Below are 16,798 nucleotides of genomic sequence, written 5' to 3'. Positions count from 1 at the left end.
TCACAGAGTATCAAGGCTGATTTTTCTAAGTTCATCCAGTTTGAAACACTTGGAAGTTCAATCTCTTTCATATCCTAAGGTAAGGCTGATCTCAGATTACTACCTGCTTGAAAAAAAGACATATCTGGGGGCAAGTCATTTTAGAATCACCATTAAGAAAAGCAATAGCTAATGTAATGGGCAGGTAACAAAATTATTCAACCTGTAAATTTCTCTCAAGAGAAAGATCTAAATCTAAGAGAGGTTAACCGATTTGCTTAAGACCATAGTACTAATTAATGGCAGGTCCTGAAGACATTCTGGGTTCCTAACTTTACAAGTGGCTCCTCAAAATCTCAGAGTGAGAAAACTTACTGATGTCAACAAAACTGTCCCTTAAACTCAATAAAAAAATGAATTGCTTCACAATTAGGTCCATTAAGACAGAACTTTAGGTAAAGTTCTTGTTGACCTATTAAGAGTTCTAGAAAAGACAGGCCAGCACAGCATCTCATAGTTAGTTGTTGCCCTACAAATCCCTACCTTCAACCCACCTTTACTGCCTTAGTGACTAACAAGTTTATCTGGCTTCTCTACCAATATAAAAAAATCAGGTAAAGGTAAGAACTATCTATGATGATGGTAATTACAGTCCATAATTTCACCAAATATAAGTCCCCCCTACCCCTCCCCCCCACCAAGAAGAAACATAGTATTTCCCTGGGTCTATTTTGCCAGCCTGTCTTTTCCACTCTGCTATTATATAGATTTGAACTAGGAAGAGAAAATATTATGGCATGAGAGCCATTATGCATTAGGGACTTAAGAAATAGCCCTTAAAAATGTGCTGCTCCTATGTTATTGTAACCACACTGTCTACAACATACATTATTAAGCCTTCCCACAGTGGCGGACCTGCCAAATCATCAGGGTGTCTCACCTTCAAAACGCTAGGCAACCAGGGAGTAGAGCACAGGATCCCTCTGAAGTATTTCCACAGGCTTAACAAATGGGAAGGTGCGAGCATAGGACTTTGCCAAGTTTTGCAGAATTCCAATTTCACAAACCTGGCATGCTATTCAAAGATGACACAGAGGGTGGTACTTACAGTGAGTAATATCAGGTGGACCATAAGGATCAGTCATATAAATGGTGGTGGGCTTGCCAACTTTTAGATAAACTACATCTGACGTGTTCTTCAATATTGCTACTGCCTCTTCATGTGTTACTTCTTCTAAACTGTAGTTGTTTACCTGAGAGGTGAAAAAATTCAATATTAGAGTCAAAACTCTGCAGGTGAAGGGAAATACTCAGGCAAGAAGATACATAGAATGTTGACCTCATTTCAAGAATAAATTGCAATGATTACAGTCCAGTGTCTATTTCATACTTTGGCAGAACAGATAGGTTAATGGCATCAGCCCAAGCAGGTAAGATACAGCTATTGATGCTAAAAAACAAGGTTGCTTCTGCCTTTTTCTGTGATGAAGCAATACATTATAACAGCAAGCAGAATACTCTTTGTGGAAAAGTGAAAGCAGTGGTCAAATGTCTTTCTTATTATGCTATAATTTTTGTGATTACAAAAGTATTACATATTCATTGAACTAAAAAAAAAAGAAAAAAATTATCCGTAATCTCCCTATTTGGTATACTGTATTTCTATAGACAATTCTGACTGCATTATACATATTGTTTTGGAATCTGCTTTTTAAATTTACAGTGAGCACTTGTCCATATTTTGAATGTACTTCAGTAACATGAGTTTTGTTTTCTACAGAGCACTGTCTTGCACGGCTAAAACATAATGATTTCACTAATCTCTTACTGAAGCACCTTTAGTTTGCTTCTAATTTTTTTGTGGTAGAAGTGATGCTGCAGTAAACCTTTTCTATATTTGTGCACAACTTTGCTGATTTCTTCAGGATAGATCATACAAGTAGAATTGCTGGACCAAACTGCATGAATACATATGACAAGGCTTCTCATACCTATTCCCAAAGTGCTCTCTGGAAACATGGACCAGTTTACTCTTACACCAACTATTGGAAAGCCCCTATTTTCCTCAACTTCACCAATCTTGGCTTTTCTTACTTTAAAAATTGTTCCCATAAAAATGTCCCATTTAACATGAGTCTGTCTTCTAAGGAAAGAGTGCTCATGTTGGGACCTAGGGCTTTGCAGGTGAGCGAGCCCAAGGGTACCCTACTGCCAGTGGCTTGCACAGCAACCCCTCTTTGTTCATTGGACAGAACAGCCTGGGTTACAAGTGCAGTTATCACTCCATGGCAGTGGCATTGCAGTGGTTCTCGGCAGTACTTCTCTTCAATGGTTTTAAAATATTCAGGAAGTATTTTAAGTACCTAGGTTATCCTTATTAGGCTATTCTTTTATTATGATACTAGAGGCCTGTTGCATGAAAAGATTCGTGCAATAGGCCTTCCCTTCCCTGGCTGCCAGCACCGGTTTTCCTCCGGCACCTGGCACCCAGGCCTTCGCTCTGGCCGGAGCCGCCTTCAGCGCCTTCACTGCTCCGGCTGGAGCTGCCTTCAGTCTTCGCTCCACGTTTCGCGCCTATGTATGCAAATTAACCACCATCTTTGTTGGTGGTTAATTTGCATATCTTGCTGATTAGCCAATGGGAGGCGTAGCAAAGGTACGGTCAATTACCCTGTTTGTCTATTATTAGATTAGACTAGGGGCCCAATGCACAAAATTCGTGCTAGAGTAGGCCTTCCTTCCCCCAGCTGCCGGCACCAGCTTTCCTCTGGCACCCTGGACCCAGGCTTCCCTCATAGCCCCAGCTTCATCCAGGAGGTCATCTGGAAGGTCATCTAGAAGGACTTTGGTCTAATTAGCATATTATGTTTTTATTATTATAGATGATTCTTACTTAGTTTCTGCTGAAATAATGTAGATTAAAATAAATGTGCCACGATTGGATCCTTGCATATTCTCTGTACTATCTAAATAGCAAGTTAGTTACAAACACCTTTCAGCATTGCCTTTTTCTTTTGGCCTCATGTTGTTATATAAATTCCATAGACCATTCATCCTTGGTGGTGTAGCCTAAGTTAGGGACCCTGGAACCAGAGGGAAATGAACCTGACTGATGAGTATGAATTCTGACTGTGAACTCTCTGGTAAGCTGTAAGCCTCACCATATGTTCCTGTAGATTTTTCCTAGATAAGAAACATTCTCTTAAACTCTTTTGTGCATTTAATGTCTAGCACTTGTTCATTCATTGATCAAATGTTTATTGAATACCCATTATGTGTCAGTCACTGTTTTATGTATTAGAGTTATAGCAATAAACAATAAGAATGACAATCACAGCAGACACTTCTATAGCCTGTATTACACATCAGGCACTATTCTAAATTATTTTACATATATTGAAACAATCAAACCTCACAACAACCTATGGGGTAGCTATTATAACTACCTTCATTATATAGATAAGAAAAGCATGTCTCCAAGAGGTTAAGAATCTGCCCAAAGTCATTGATCTAATAAGTGGGAGAGGCAGAATTAAAAGCCAGTCAGTTTGGCACCAGAGAGCACACTTTAACTATTCATCTGCGGCAAACATGTCAAACTCAAAGGCTAACATGGGCCAAATAAACAAGGCATGTGGCCCACGAGTCACAAGTTTGACATGCTTGATCTATGGTATATTTCTTCTTCGAGATAGACAAGGTCTCAGCTTCCCTGAAACTCACTTTCTAATACATTCTAAGGACACAATTGTTTATGGAATGAATGGATAGAATGTATCCATGCAGAAAAGTGAGAACACAGAGGGACTGCAGGTATGGGAACACAATTGATCATGGCAGCCCTTATGTAATAGAGAAAAAAAATAACTGATAATAACAATAACTAACATTTATTTGAAATCTGCATGTCATATGTTTTCAGTGTACTATGTATAAGTTCTGACATAAATCATATAACTGATCCTGGTTATAGCTCCGTGAGGAAAGCATGAATAATTAGGGCCATTTTACAGATGAGAAAAAACGATATTTAAAGAGGCTAGCTTGCAACAAAGAGGCCACACAGCCTCCAAAGGGCAAAGCCATCAGTTCGATTACAGTCCTCCTGAAAAACGAAAATGAGACTGCCCTTGAGTGCTGGTTCATTGAAACCCAGGGCTTACATCATCTATTCTTTCTCCCTTGAAGAGAACAGAGTCTCCTTCCAAGTTTACATATAGAAGTAACATAAATTCCAAAGTGTTATATAAGCCTGAGTAATCATTATACTTCTTGCTCAATATGGTGGTGACTATATTGCATCATCCAAATACACTGACATAGTTAAAAGATAAATAAATAAAATGAATACTTTTAGCCCTAACTGGTTTGGCTCAGTGGATAGAGCATCAGCCTGCAGACTCAAGGGTCCCAGGTTTGATTCCAGTCAAGGGCATGTACCTTGGTTGCGGGCACATCCCCAGTAAGGAGTGTGCAGGAGGCAGCTGATCGATGTTTCTAACTCTCTATCCCTCTCCCTTCCTCTCTGTAAAAAATCAATAAAATATATTTTTTTTAAAAATGAATACTTTTATATATCTAGATATATCTGTCTAGATATATCTGTCTCTTTGAGGCCTTCTTATATATTTGATCACTTGTTTTAGGGCAGTATCACTTGTACCTAAATAATGACTATTTATAAATGATGCTCATATACAGTAATTTAAAATGTGTATTTAAGTAGATGTTTTATCTAAAAAAATTATTACTTAAGGTGGCTGTGAATATTGTGACCAAGGGCTCCAGCATCACCTATGGGGTGTGTATCCCCGAAAATGTATACACACACTTGGAATAACTATAAAGGCCCTGTTTATTAAAATATATTTCATTTTCAAAATTGAGCTCTCAGCTATTAAAGTGTGTATACATTTTTTGGGGGGAGGGGGGACCCTGTATATTGATAAAACAAAATGGAAGAGGAATTTGTTGACATAACACAGAGGGGATGACAAGTCAAGGAATAAAGACTCAAAGGCTAAAAACAACCTGGATTAGATTATACGTGGCACAGGAGCTCTGTTTTCAACAAGGACTCATTGTCTCTCTCCCCAGGGTAGAGAAAGCACACAGCTCATTAGATTACCCGTGAAAAAGAGATGTGGCTAGTGCTTATTAAATTGCATTTTTGCCATTTTTAAGGTGGGCAGTGAAACAGTCTTGAAAATGGTACCTTCAAGCATGTTTTCTGAAAATGATTTTGCTGACAGACTCTTAGACAAGGAACATCTTTGGACCAGAAAGCAGATGAGGACTGGGTGGAGGTGAGGAGTAGGGAAAGAGAGGGTATTGGGGGAGTAATTTATAATGGTGGTAGGCCAGTCTGTTTTTGTTTGTGACAAGGAAGTATTGGAAAATTTACACAGATTTTAGACATGGAATGAGTGGTGTGATATTGTCAACAGGACACAGTCACTAAGAGCACATGCTTTTGTGTCATACAGACCTGGATCTGAATCCTTGTCCTGGCACTTTCTAGCTGTGTGACCTTGGGAAACTTATCTCACCTTCTTGGCCTCAGTTTTGACATGTGTAAATAGGTATGATAAGAATCACTGAATTTAAACGCACTGACCTATGTACAGTGACAGGTGCACTGAAGTACTTATTAATGGTAGCTCTTATTAGCATTACTATTGTCATCATCCATCCCTTTTCCCAGGAAACAGAAATTCTTGGTGAAATTTTGTGCTGAGCATTTTCCTGTAAACATCTGTGAACTGATGAGTTTAATTGGGGTACTGTTGATGAGGCTTCTGTGTGTGTGTTGTTGTTGTTTTTTTTTTTTTAAATCAGAATAGTACAGGATCTGGATCAAAAAGTGCTCTTTTGTGCTGAAGTCTTCAAAATGTTTTTCACAAATGTGGGTTTATTTGGGTTAATTACGTGTGTGCATTCTATGAACCCTCGAGATAAAGGGCCTACAGCTGGAGCTGATTGTACAAAGAGAGAAGGGATATTATACTGATTGGCTAGTTGCTCTTGTCATTGTTTTTCATTGTCTTTTTTCTTTTCTTTTGCACCGAGTATCTGCCTATAATGGTGAACACTGAGCAACTGGCCTGGTTTTATAAAAAAAATCATGTGCATCTGAATGAAGTATTTCCATAGAATGTGTGTACTACACGGTGGGGGGTTGGGGAATACATATGTGCAGTATGTCCATTAGGACATATGCAATAGGACCCTGGACTGAGGCCAAGAAAGAGAGGTTGGAGGTTAGATGACTCATCTTCTCAAATAGAGGAGGGAGCTCTGAATCTGAGGACGATGCAGATAAAAGAGGGCAAACCAGCTGAAGGAAGAGGTGCTAGGAGAATTGTCAGAGGGAACATGGCAAGTGTGGTGAGAATTCAAATAAGTTTAAGCACACATACAGGTGTCCCCTGAAAATGTATATACACTTTGAATAATTATTAATTCCAATGGGTTAAATCAGAAAAGAAAGAAATATCAATAGAGTTATCAGTTGTTAAAGTGTATATACTTTTTGGGGGACACCCTGTCCCTGTATATGTGATGGTACAAAGACAGGAGGTATGGGGGCATGAGAGGGTGGGAATAAGGAGGAATGACCCAAGTACTGATGGCGAGATCCTGACCTTCCCATATTCATTCAGGAATACCAAGGTGGTGGGACAAACTGGGAGGTGATCGAGGACGTAAAAGTTACCCAGAACTATGAGGAAATGTGAGACTCTAGGAACACTAAAAAAATTATAAACTCCAAAGTTAACTTTTTAAAAAGGAGACAAAGTCGTTGATCACTAGATCGTATGATAAATGTAAAAGGAGACCAACCTAATGTACTAATGTCAATGATATAAAAATAAATATGCATAAACTAAAGATTAAAATCTAGGCGGGATATTGAAATTAACTCTTATGGAAAAATTGGCTTTTAAAATAACTATGAATAAATATGAAACTCTAATAATGGTTACCTTTGATTAATAAATATTTTCTTATTTTTCTTTTTAGCAATGAGCATGTATTAGTTATTGCTAAAATGAAATTAACTCTATTTTTTAAATGAGCAAGAATAGAAGTTTAAATAAGAAAGAACATAAACTAAGTGCAGTGGCGTCATGATGAAACACACACAGCAAGATCTCACGGGTGATGGAAATTGGAATGGGAAAGAAGGAAGGTGATTTTTCATGCCCAGTGAATTGACAAAAATTTATTAAAAATAATTTGCCATATTTTAACTTTAGGTGTTTCTAGAAATAAAGTCAACTTGGTATAATGAGAGTAATTTTGAATGTAGAATTGGGTTTCAATTCCCAGATTTATGGATTTTGGTCAGTTAATATGTTTACTGATCATTTTCTTATAGGTAAAATGTGAGTAATGCTGATTTATTGGTTGATTACTTGTGTTTACAAGAAAGGAATGATACCATGAATCTGAAAAAAACACTGTATAATAAAAAGCAGTATATAAATAATAATCAAACATCATAATCAGACATAGTGCTTCTGCCGATCCTGCTACTGGAAATAGTTTCTTTCTGTGCAGGGTTCTTTCTGTGAAAATGATCACCCTTTTCCACAGCACTTCATCCTGCAGTGCCTCTTCCCACCTCAGAGACTGACCTCCAGGGCAATGATTAGATAGTTTTTATCTTTGCATCCCCCCACCCCCTCCGCATCTATACACATAAATACTAGGCACTTCATCAGTGTTGAAATAATAAGCTAAATAAGTTAAAAAATAACCAAAGGAAAAGTGATCAAAATTCCCCATTTTATAGGGAGAATGAGGCATTTGTAATGACTTTCTATTTTACATTTGTGTTGAGTCAGAGAAGTAAGGATAGGGAATGAAGGTCATTCAACCAACAACACAATTATTGGACATTCATTCTGTGTCAGGCATAGGATATAAGGATGAAAGGCTGGCACAGAACATGAGCACCGGGTCACATCAGCTTATAAGAAACAAGATGAAAAGCTCCAACAGTGTACATTTCTTCTTACATTAATTATTGATGCATCTCTTAATCTTATTCCGAGAGAGAGAGTGAGAGAGAGAGAGAGATTGACAGTGATGTGTTGATTGACTCCAGCTTCCTCTATAGCAGTGGTCACCACAATGAACCCCTGGGACCTCACTGGGTACAGGAAGAAATATTTGAACTTCTATTAATATTTATCACGTTTATCTTAATCTTTTCACTTTAGAGTATGTTTTAAATATGTACCATATATTAGCATAGTTATATATGTATGCAATTTAAAGTAGAGAAATATACATATATTAAAGGCAACTTTTTATGTTTTATGGATGGGGTATGTTATTAAACAACCTTACATAAAATGTCATTGCAATTGCATTTCATTGTAATTTTATTTCATTTGCGACAAGTTAGAAGGAAGTCCAAGAAATAATTATCCAGCTTTTTTTTCTTGTGCTGTTTCAGAAGTGACTCCAACTTCAGGGGACAGAGTTTTAAAGATGAACATTTGTAAATACCTGTCAGCCCATTGCTGGAGGTTGCTCAATGATGCTGTACCAGCTTGATGGAATGGGCATTTCCACCAAAGTCTCCCTCAGGAGAAGCAGTGAAGCAGCAGCAGAGGGGGCTAGGATGTGATTAGGTAAAGGTAGGACTGTGGTTCGTAACCTAGGTGCACATTAGAATAATTTGGAAAACGTAAAAAAGACCTCTGTTAAATAAAGTGTGCTCCTACCCCAGAGACCCTGATTTGGTTATTCAGGGTTGATTGAAGCCTGGGGATCCACAGAGTTCAAAACCTTAGCACACTATTCAAATGTGTAACCAGGACTGAGAACCAGAGAGGCTGAGTAAACCGGTGAAAGGAATGTGGTTTTAGGACATGGATCTCTAGGTCTGAACTTAATTTCATAATTTAGTAATTATGCAATATTAGAAATTATTTTGTCTTCTCCGAGTTCCAACTTTCTTTTCTAGAAAATAAGAATGATAGCAATGACTGCCCCATCAATCTCTCAAGTGTTGGAGTGAAGACCGTGTGGGATGCAGTAGGTGAAAGATATTTTTAAGAGTAAGCAGGGTGTTGGTGGTAGGAAACAGCCATGTGCACAGAGAGTACAGCTTTTGGTTCTTATCTAAGTTTGATCTAACGAATGAAAGTTCACTAATTCAGAAAATGTCTACATATTTGCATCGTCTTTCAGGTGATTTTCTTATTACTATTTGAATGAAACTAAGCAATTTTATAAATCTCCCCAAAATAATAATTTAGGTCCTTACAGCTAATACTCACTGAGAAAAATTGTACTGTTTCCATCCACATTCTCTAAATCCATTTACTGCCTATTACCATGGGATATTAATTTTGGAATAAGAATGAGATATAGCACATCCCAGGGTACACTCCACTAAACATTAGTTATAGGTGTTTTATAAACATTACTCTAAGGAAAGGGTTCCATAAACAAAACAGAAACAAACTCATAGATACAGAAAACAGACCAACAGTTGCCAGAGGGGAGATTGTTGGGGGATTGGGTGAAAATGGTGAAGGGACTGAGAAGTACAGATTAACAGTTACAAAATAGTAATGGGGATGTAAAGTGCAGCATAGGGAATAAAATTATAAATATTGTCATAACTCTGTATGGTGCCAGGTGGGTACTGAAAATATCAGAAGAACACTTTGTAAGGTATACAATTATCTAACCACAATCCTGTGTACCTGAAATTAATACAAAATAATATTGAATGTAAACTGTAATTGAAAAAAAAATTTAAAAAGAAAATAAAGAGTAGAAACTACCTCCTTCCCCAAAAGAAAAGAACTCCACAATAAAATACATTTGAAAATTATAGTATTATCCCAAGTTAAATTAGTTCCTTGACTGCAGGACTTCACAAACTCTTTAATGTGCTAAGTTCATTGAGAATTTACAAGAGAGATGAGATACAAGTTGCAGAATTTCCCAAATTTATTTGACCACAGATCCTTTTCATGTGACACAGTCAGTAATGAGACTGGTGTTTTGAAATGCACTTGGGAAGCACTGATTTAAGGCAACACTGCCATGGTAAAGAGGCCAACACAGAAGACCAACGATGTATGTAACTTGCCAAGGTCAATTAGGCATAGTGCCAGCTGCATGGCACTTGAATACAGTTATCCTATCTCAGAGTCCATTGTCTTTCCAACCTACTTCAATTCCTGTGTTACCATTTCCCTTGTTTAGTGCTTCCTTTTAAGAAGAATTAAAAACAAACAAACCCATACAGACTCGTAAAAGTTCTCTCACTGTCTGTGTTTATTTGTTTTTTCAAACTTCAAGCAGAGGTTATAGGTAAAAGAGACTAAGATTATGAAGTTTAAATTACAAGGGGCTTTGACAATTAACAGTTCAGGGTATCCCTACAGAGAAGACAGACAGATGACCCTGGATTCAAAGTTTCCGGCCTTGTGAAGGAAAAGATGAAGGACATCACATTTCTGTAATATATGTGGCTCTATGTTTCTCCTTGGTAGGGTTTACTAAAAACCAGTGTATAAAAATCTATGAAAGAATTTGAAAATTATTACTGTTCACTTCTCCCATAAAGTTCAGGGCCAGGAGATAATCTATTCAGTCTGAGATTACAACATGAAGCTACTGGTATAAACAGCAAAAATCAGATGTCATTGTCATTTGACAAATAAGCAAAGCAATATTCTAGTGAATGATTAGTGTCAAGCAGCAGAAAAAATTTAAAAATTATTATTTTGATAAGAGAATATCTGGTTGACCCATGAAACAGTAGAGAGATCTGACATTAAACACTTATCTTATCTGAAAAACTAATAAGCTTATTGCATATGTGATAGGCAGGATAATTTTTTCTTATAGTAGAATAATGTAAAGATCAGATGGGGGGAATAACATATTAAGAAAGAAAAAAATCTCTTGTTAAATGGGTAATCTATTTATAGAAGACTAGAGGCCTGGTGCACGGATTCGTGCACATTAAAGTAAATTAATTAGAAGGTGGCTGGTGGGGTAGGACTGGACTCAATGGGCCAGATACACCCTGGAGTCAACCTCCAGCAGTCCCTCCCTGACCGGCTGCACCTAGGGCAGCGCTGGGGCTCGAAGGGCATCTGCAGAATAAGTGGAGTCCCTCCAGCAGGTGGGGTCCCTCAGCCTGGTCTTTGGAGATCAGGCCAAAACCGGCAGTCTGATATTCCCGGAGGGGTCCTGGAGTATGAGAGGGCACCCTGCAAAGTTGTTGTCCCTCGGAAGCTTCTGTTTTAATCGTCTTCCCCCTGGTGGTCAGTGCAAGTCATAGGTACTGGCTGGTTGCTTAGGCTTTTATATATATAGATAAGTAGGTGTGGAAAAAGTTATGGCAAGAGTGAGAGAAAAATGTGTAAAACATCTTAAAAGACTGAGAAGTGAAGAAGTGACAGATATAATTTCTCAAACAAATGTGGGTGAGAAATTAGTATTGACCTTTTCAAGGGACAGGACTATGAATAAAGACAGAAATGTATAGGTACATATATTTTGATGTAATTTTAAGGAAAAATTGCTAATGACGGTCAGTATCTAATAATGAATAGCTTATAGGAGGCATTAAGTTCTCCATCCTTAGCATGTTCTAGCAAAGGTGAGAGACTACTTCCTACTTTTCTGTGGGATTCTGATGTTCCAAAAAGAGCTGGAACAAGATAATATCTAAAATAGAAACTTCATTTCTGAGATGTATCAAGTACATAAGGAAAAAATGTACCCAATAAATATGGTATAATTCAGCTATTTCAGTACAGAAACTGGAAGGGTTATTGCTAAGAGTCTAAAAAAGAGTAGTTCTAAGCACTGTGATTTCATTGCTTTCACTGAAGGGCAGATGTTGCGAGACTTTCTGAAGTGCGGTGATCCAGCCACAAAAGTCTAAAGAAATGAAAGGAGATTTATTTCAGATCAGTTTACTTTACAGAAATATGAATGAATAATATAGGGAGGATTTTTCCTAAGAAGTGGTACAAATTACTTTAGAAAAAAGAATAGCTATTTAGAGAGAACTATAGAGTGTGGTTCAGGTGGTAAATCACAGAACCTAAATTATTCATATTTCTTTTGGGGGAGGAGAGTAGAAGATGAGGAATATAAAAAGACATGAATGTAGGGTAGTAAAGGGAAGAGGAGGTGGAAAGAAATGACAGAGAGAGAGCATTAATACATATTTTTGGGGTGAAACAAGATAATTGATCTTTTGGGGTAGCTCCCATGATTATTTTCTTTATTCTCCCCCTTGTGGTAATTTTTCTTTCAGAATATTATAAAATGAATCATTTTCTTTCATTTCCAAGTTCAGCCTGACAGTTGCCTTGGAAGTAATAATTAGGTTTTCCTTACATAAGAGAGGAGAGGCCTATATTGTTGAAGGTTCATTTTTAAAAAAAAGCTATTCTTTATTTAACACTCAATCAGTTAAGGATTATGTCACAGCTATTTTTGAAATCATTGTATCTACAATGAATATTGAGAAAATTATAATAAGATAATAGCATGCTGCCTGGAAAATCCTTTGACAGAATTATTTAGACTTCAAGTTTCTATAAGAATTTGAAAATAAAGCTAGAAATTTAAACGGAACCCTAAGAAATCAGCACACAACATCTAGAATGATATTTCAATAGCCGTGGTTGAAGAAATACCAGAAGAGTTGTCTACAACCAAACTCTTATAGAAGAATGATGAGTCCTGGGTCACATCATAACTATCTATGGCAGGCATTACTTTAGAATGACACTGTCCTCTTCATTTCAATTTAGCACGATGTAGGAGATGGATTTCTCAGTTTATTTCATTCCCAAGTCAACAAACAATAAAGTTTATATTCTTGAAATAAATTTATTAGGGCCTACATCCCCAAAACACTGTTTTGGTTCAAAAGACACAACTTCATAAGAACCAGCTCTTACATGAAAGGCAAAAAAAACAAAGCAAACAAACAAGAAAATTCAGAAAGTCTTAAGAATAAAAATGGTAGTTCTATTATTAAGTATAGTGCCTATATTATATATTTTAAATGTACTTAGGTTAGATCTTATGTTAAGTGTTCTTAGCACATATATACACAAATAATAATTATTATATTAATAAGAATAGTAATAATAACAGTAATAACAATAACAATTACAGGGGTAGAGAAAACATTGGGAGGTAATGGATATATGTATAGCCTTAATGATGGTGGTATTTTCATGAGTGTATACCTATCCCTAAACTCATGGAGTGTGTTCATAAAATTCGTAGTTTTTACATGCCAACCATACCTCAATAAAGTGGTTTTAAAAAAAGAAAATAAAATGATACTAACTTCAGGTAGTAAAAAAGGCAAAAACTCGTAGCTACAACTTTGACTAAAGTCATTAATGCTACATTTAAAAAAAATTTTTTTTTTGCCATATGTTTTTCCTGCCAGAGTTACTTTCTGAGTACTGGCTATTGCTGGGAAATCAAAGGTGTGCAATATATTACTTGTTAAAGAAAGGAATTAATGAAATGACTGAATGATAACTAAAGGAAGGAAAGAACTGACTGACAAATTCTAGGAAACAAATGCAAAGACCATGCTTAGTGGTTTTAAGCATGGATGCAAGCCAGACTGACTGGATTTGAAACCCAGTTCTGCCCATTGTTAACTATATGACCAGTTAGCAAGTAAGTCTCTCTATATCTCCATTTCCTTTTGCTTATATAAAATAAGCCATTCAAAAAGCACTTTTAAAAGTACATAGAAAATAGTTAAAGCAAAATAAATATCAAGAATACTATAGCCCTGGCTGGTGTGGTTCAGTTGGTTGGAGCATTATCCTGTACACCAAAGGTTGTGGGTTTAATTTTTGGTCAGGGCATATACACAGGTTTCATGTTCAATCCTGGCTGGGGCATGTGTGGGAGGCAATCAATCTCCACCCTCCCTTTCCCTTCTTCTCTACAAAATCAATAATAAAGTTTAAAATAGAATATTATAAAGGTTTTGCCTAAATAATTCAATACAAAAGTCACTGACAACTATGAAATTAGAGTGAGACTAAAGACAAGCTGTCTAGAACACGGAAGTGGGCACAATGAACTTTGAGGTTCAACCTACAAACTTGCACCTGTCTTAGAATTTACTATTCTGAGGAGACTGTATATATTGGTCCTTCCCAAACACTTCTCACAAAAGTGTTGGAGATAATGGCTCCTTACAGACATATATTAGAGGCTCTATTGTCTAAGGGCAGACATAAGACTACATATACTTATCTCACTTGAGAGCTATCTTCTATTAATTTTCAGTATTTGATTATTATCATATAGATTTGATATAAAAGAGTCAATGGACATGAAGTAGTTTTATTAAGTGAAATCTCAACTGTTTCACTGCTTATCATTGTCTGATGTCTTAGTTTAGCATATAACCCCAGGGCTTAGAAGGGTGGCCATGTGTTGGTATCAATCATTTGCAGGGCTCCTGAAGCATGTGGGCAGCTGGCAAATATAATAGCTGTAATGCTGTCTGAGGGGAGAGGAGGAAGGGATCCATTCACACATGTGAATTCTTGGAAGGTAGGGACTGAGTCTACACTGATTGAACAATGGACCACATAAAATCATTATAAATACACACATATAATAATGTATTTATCAGTACACCAGGCAGTTCCCTTTGTTATGCAAAGCTCACCTCTCTAGTAAGTCCTGCTTTAGCAGCCTCCCTTTTAATAGGAGATGGATTGTGTTGGAAAAACAACCTAAAATCTCTGTGCCTTGCCTATCTATGAAAACTGGGGATAATTTAGATTTCTGTTTTTAAAATGTCAACAAGTCAGATACAATTATATGTGTACTTTTGAGATCTCTTACCACAAAATATGCGCTCCCTTCTTTTCTATTTCTGCCCATGATCACTGCTCTGGAGTGGATTGTGTCCTTTCCCTGCAAATTCATATGTTGAAGTTCTGACTGCTAATATCACTGTATTTGGAGGTAGGGTGTTTAGGAGGTAATCAAGGTTATTAATTAAATGAGTTAAGGGTGGAGCTGTATTCTGGTGGGACTGGTGGTCTAGGAAGAAGAGAAAGAGACACAGAGAGATCTTCTCTCAGCACAAGCATCAAGAAAGGCCATGTGAGGACACGCAGAGAAGAGAGATATCTGCAAGCCAGGAAGAGAGACCTCACCAGACACTGAATGGGCCAGAATCTTGATCTTGAACTTCCCCGCTTTAAGAACTATGAGATAATATATCTGTTGTTTAAGCCACCTAGTCTATGGTATTTTGTTATGACAGCCTGAACCAAGCAACATTCCTACACTGGGAAAGGAGCTTTATAAATATGCATATAGTTTTGCTTGAGTCACACTCACCATGAGTAGTCTGTCTCCTACTTGCAACCTCCCATCCTTTTGTGCAGCTCCTCCATCTATGATTTTTGTTACATAAATGCTGTTGTCTCCAGGAATGTGCTGGTTCCCCACACCTCCTGCAATACTGAAGCCTAAACCTATAGGGGAAAAAACAGAAAAAGAAAAGCTTTTTTTTTTTTTTTTAAGAAAATGCAATTAGCACATTTCAACAGTCTAAAAACTTTAATCCTCAATTTATTATAACAGAGATAAATAACAGCAAGGGTTCTACTTCGGTTGATTTGTCCTTCTTTAAATATTTGAAGTCTTGTTGATTAATGCCAATGAGTTGAGCCAAAGCTCTTGAAGTCAATCCCTTGTGGCCCTTAGTTTTGTTCTACTTTATGATTGTACATTTAATTGTTGTTCTCTAGCTAATCAGCTCCTACCGGATGACTGGACAAAATAGGGAGCAGGCAAAAGTGTGAAAGGATCCTACGTGAGCCAGGCAAAACACAAGTACAGTTCTGCTCACGTTGAGTCTGTGGGCTCATCCTCATTGTTGCTGTTACTGTGGCATAGAGAATTATTTGGGTACAAACCTAGATACTCTTGACATTTCAGGATGAAAAGTACACCTGTTAGAAAATCCCCCAAATTAGAGACAAGAGACACTGGGCATTTAAGTAGTAATTTCAGAGAGAAGATAAGGAAAAGAAGCTAGATGCTTGCATTTCCCATTTTCTTCTCTGGCCACCTTGTCATATCTTCACATTTCATGGCACTACTGTTATTAAGTAATAGAGAGGCTAGTCAAACACAAAAAATAAATGATCTCCATATACATTCTTAAGAATAAAGAAACAGACAATATTTTCTATTACTCTTATAACATACCACAGGATATCAAATCACTTTAAATATGAAAGTTTTCTACACTGAGAGATAATTTTTACTGTGCTATGGATTACAAAATTTTTATTTATATATACCTATGGAATGATAATAAGAATAGTTATTAAAATCATTATGAGGTCATTTAAAAATAATGACTTACAGAATCTTTAAAAGTATAAAAATATCCTTCTCAGAATGGGATTGAATATACATTCAGTATAATACTTATAGCATATATTTTTATTGCATTTTAAAATTATAATGATAATTAACATGCATACTACTCAGAAAGATACATATCAAGTGATTTTTTTAGTAAAAACAGAAAATTTCTGTAACTTACTTGGTGTGAGACTTTTTTTTTAAAACCACACATACCTAGTAATCTAATTTAAAAAACTAGAACACCTGTTTTATGATTTAAAAAACCCCAAAAAACCTACCTGGCACTTTATACAAAAATAATGAAAAACACTTTTAAAAATACTCCATTTCACTATGCTTTTATTAAATACTAGAGGCCCGGTGCACAAAAATTTGTGCA

The 16,798-nt window shown here is 36.7% G+C and overlaps 1 protein-coding gene across 7 annotated transcripts in view; it reads right to left on the bottom strand.

Annotated features, from left to right (window-relative positions):
- Positions 1–16,798, bottom strand: part of DLG2 (discs, large homolog 2 (Drosophila)) — a 766,636-nt gene that overhangs the window by 484,892 nt on the left and 264,946 nt on the right. For all 7 annotated transcript variants that reach the window (XM_014532211.1, XM_005884813.2, XM_014532212.1 and 4 more), the window contains exons 6-7: positions 15,379–15,515; positions 1,088–1,232 (exon numbers count right to left, since the gene is read on the bottom strand). In XM_014532211.1, coding sequence (XP_014387697.1) covers positions 1,088–1,232; positions 15,379–15,515 — 282 coding nt within the window. The remainder of the gene's footprint in view (positions 1–1,087; positions 1,233–15,378; positions 15,516–16,798) is intronic.

This window comes from Myotis brandtii, unplaced genomic scaffold (assembly GCF_000412655.1).
Source record: "Myotis brandtii unplaced genomic scaffold, ASM41265v1 scaffold86, whole genome shotgun sequence".
NCBI lineage: Eukaryota > Metazoa > Chordata > Mammalia > Chiroptera > Vespertilionidae > Myotis > Myotis brandtii.
Note: the sequence above shows the minus strand (reverse complement) of the source record. Positions and strands in the feature narration are given on the sequence as shown.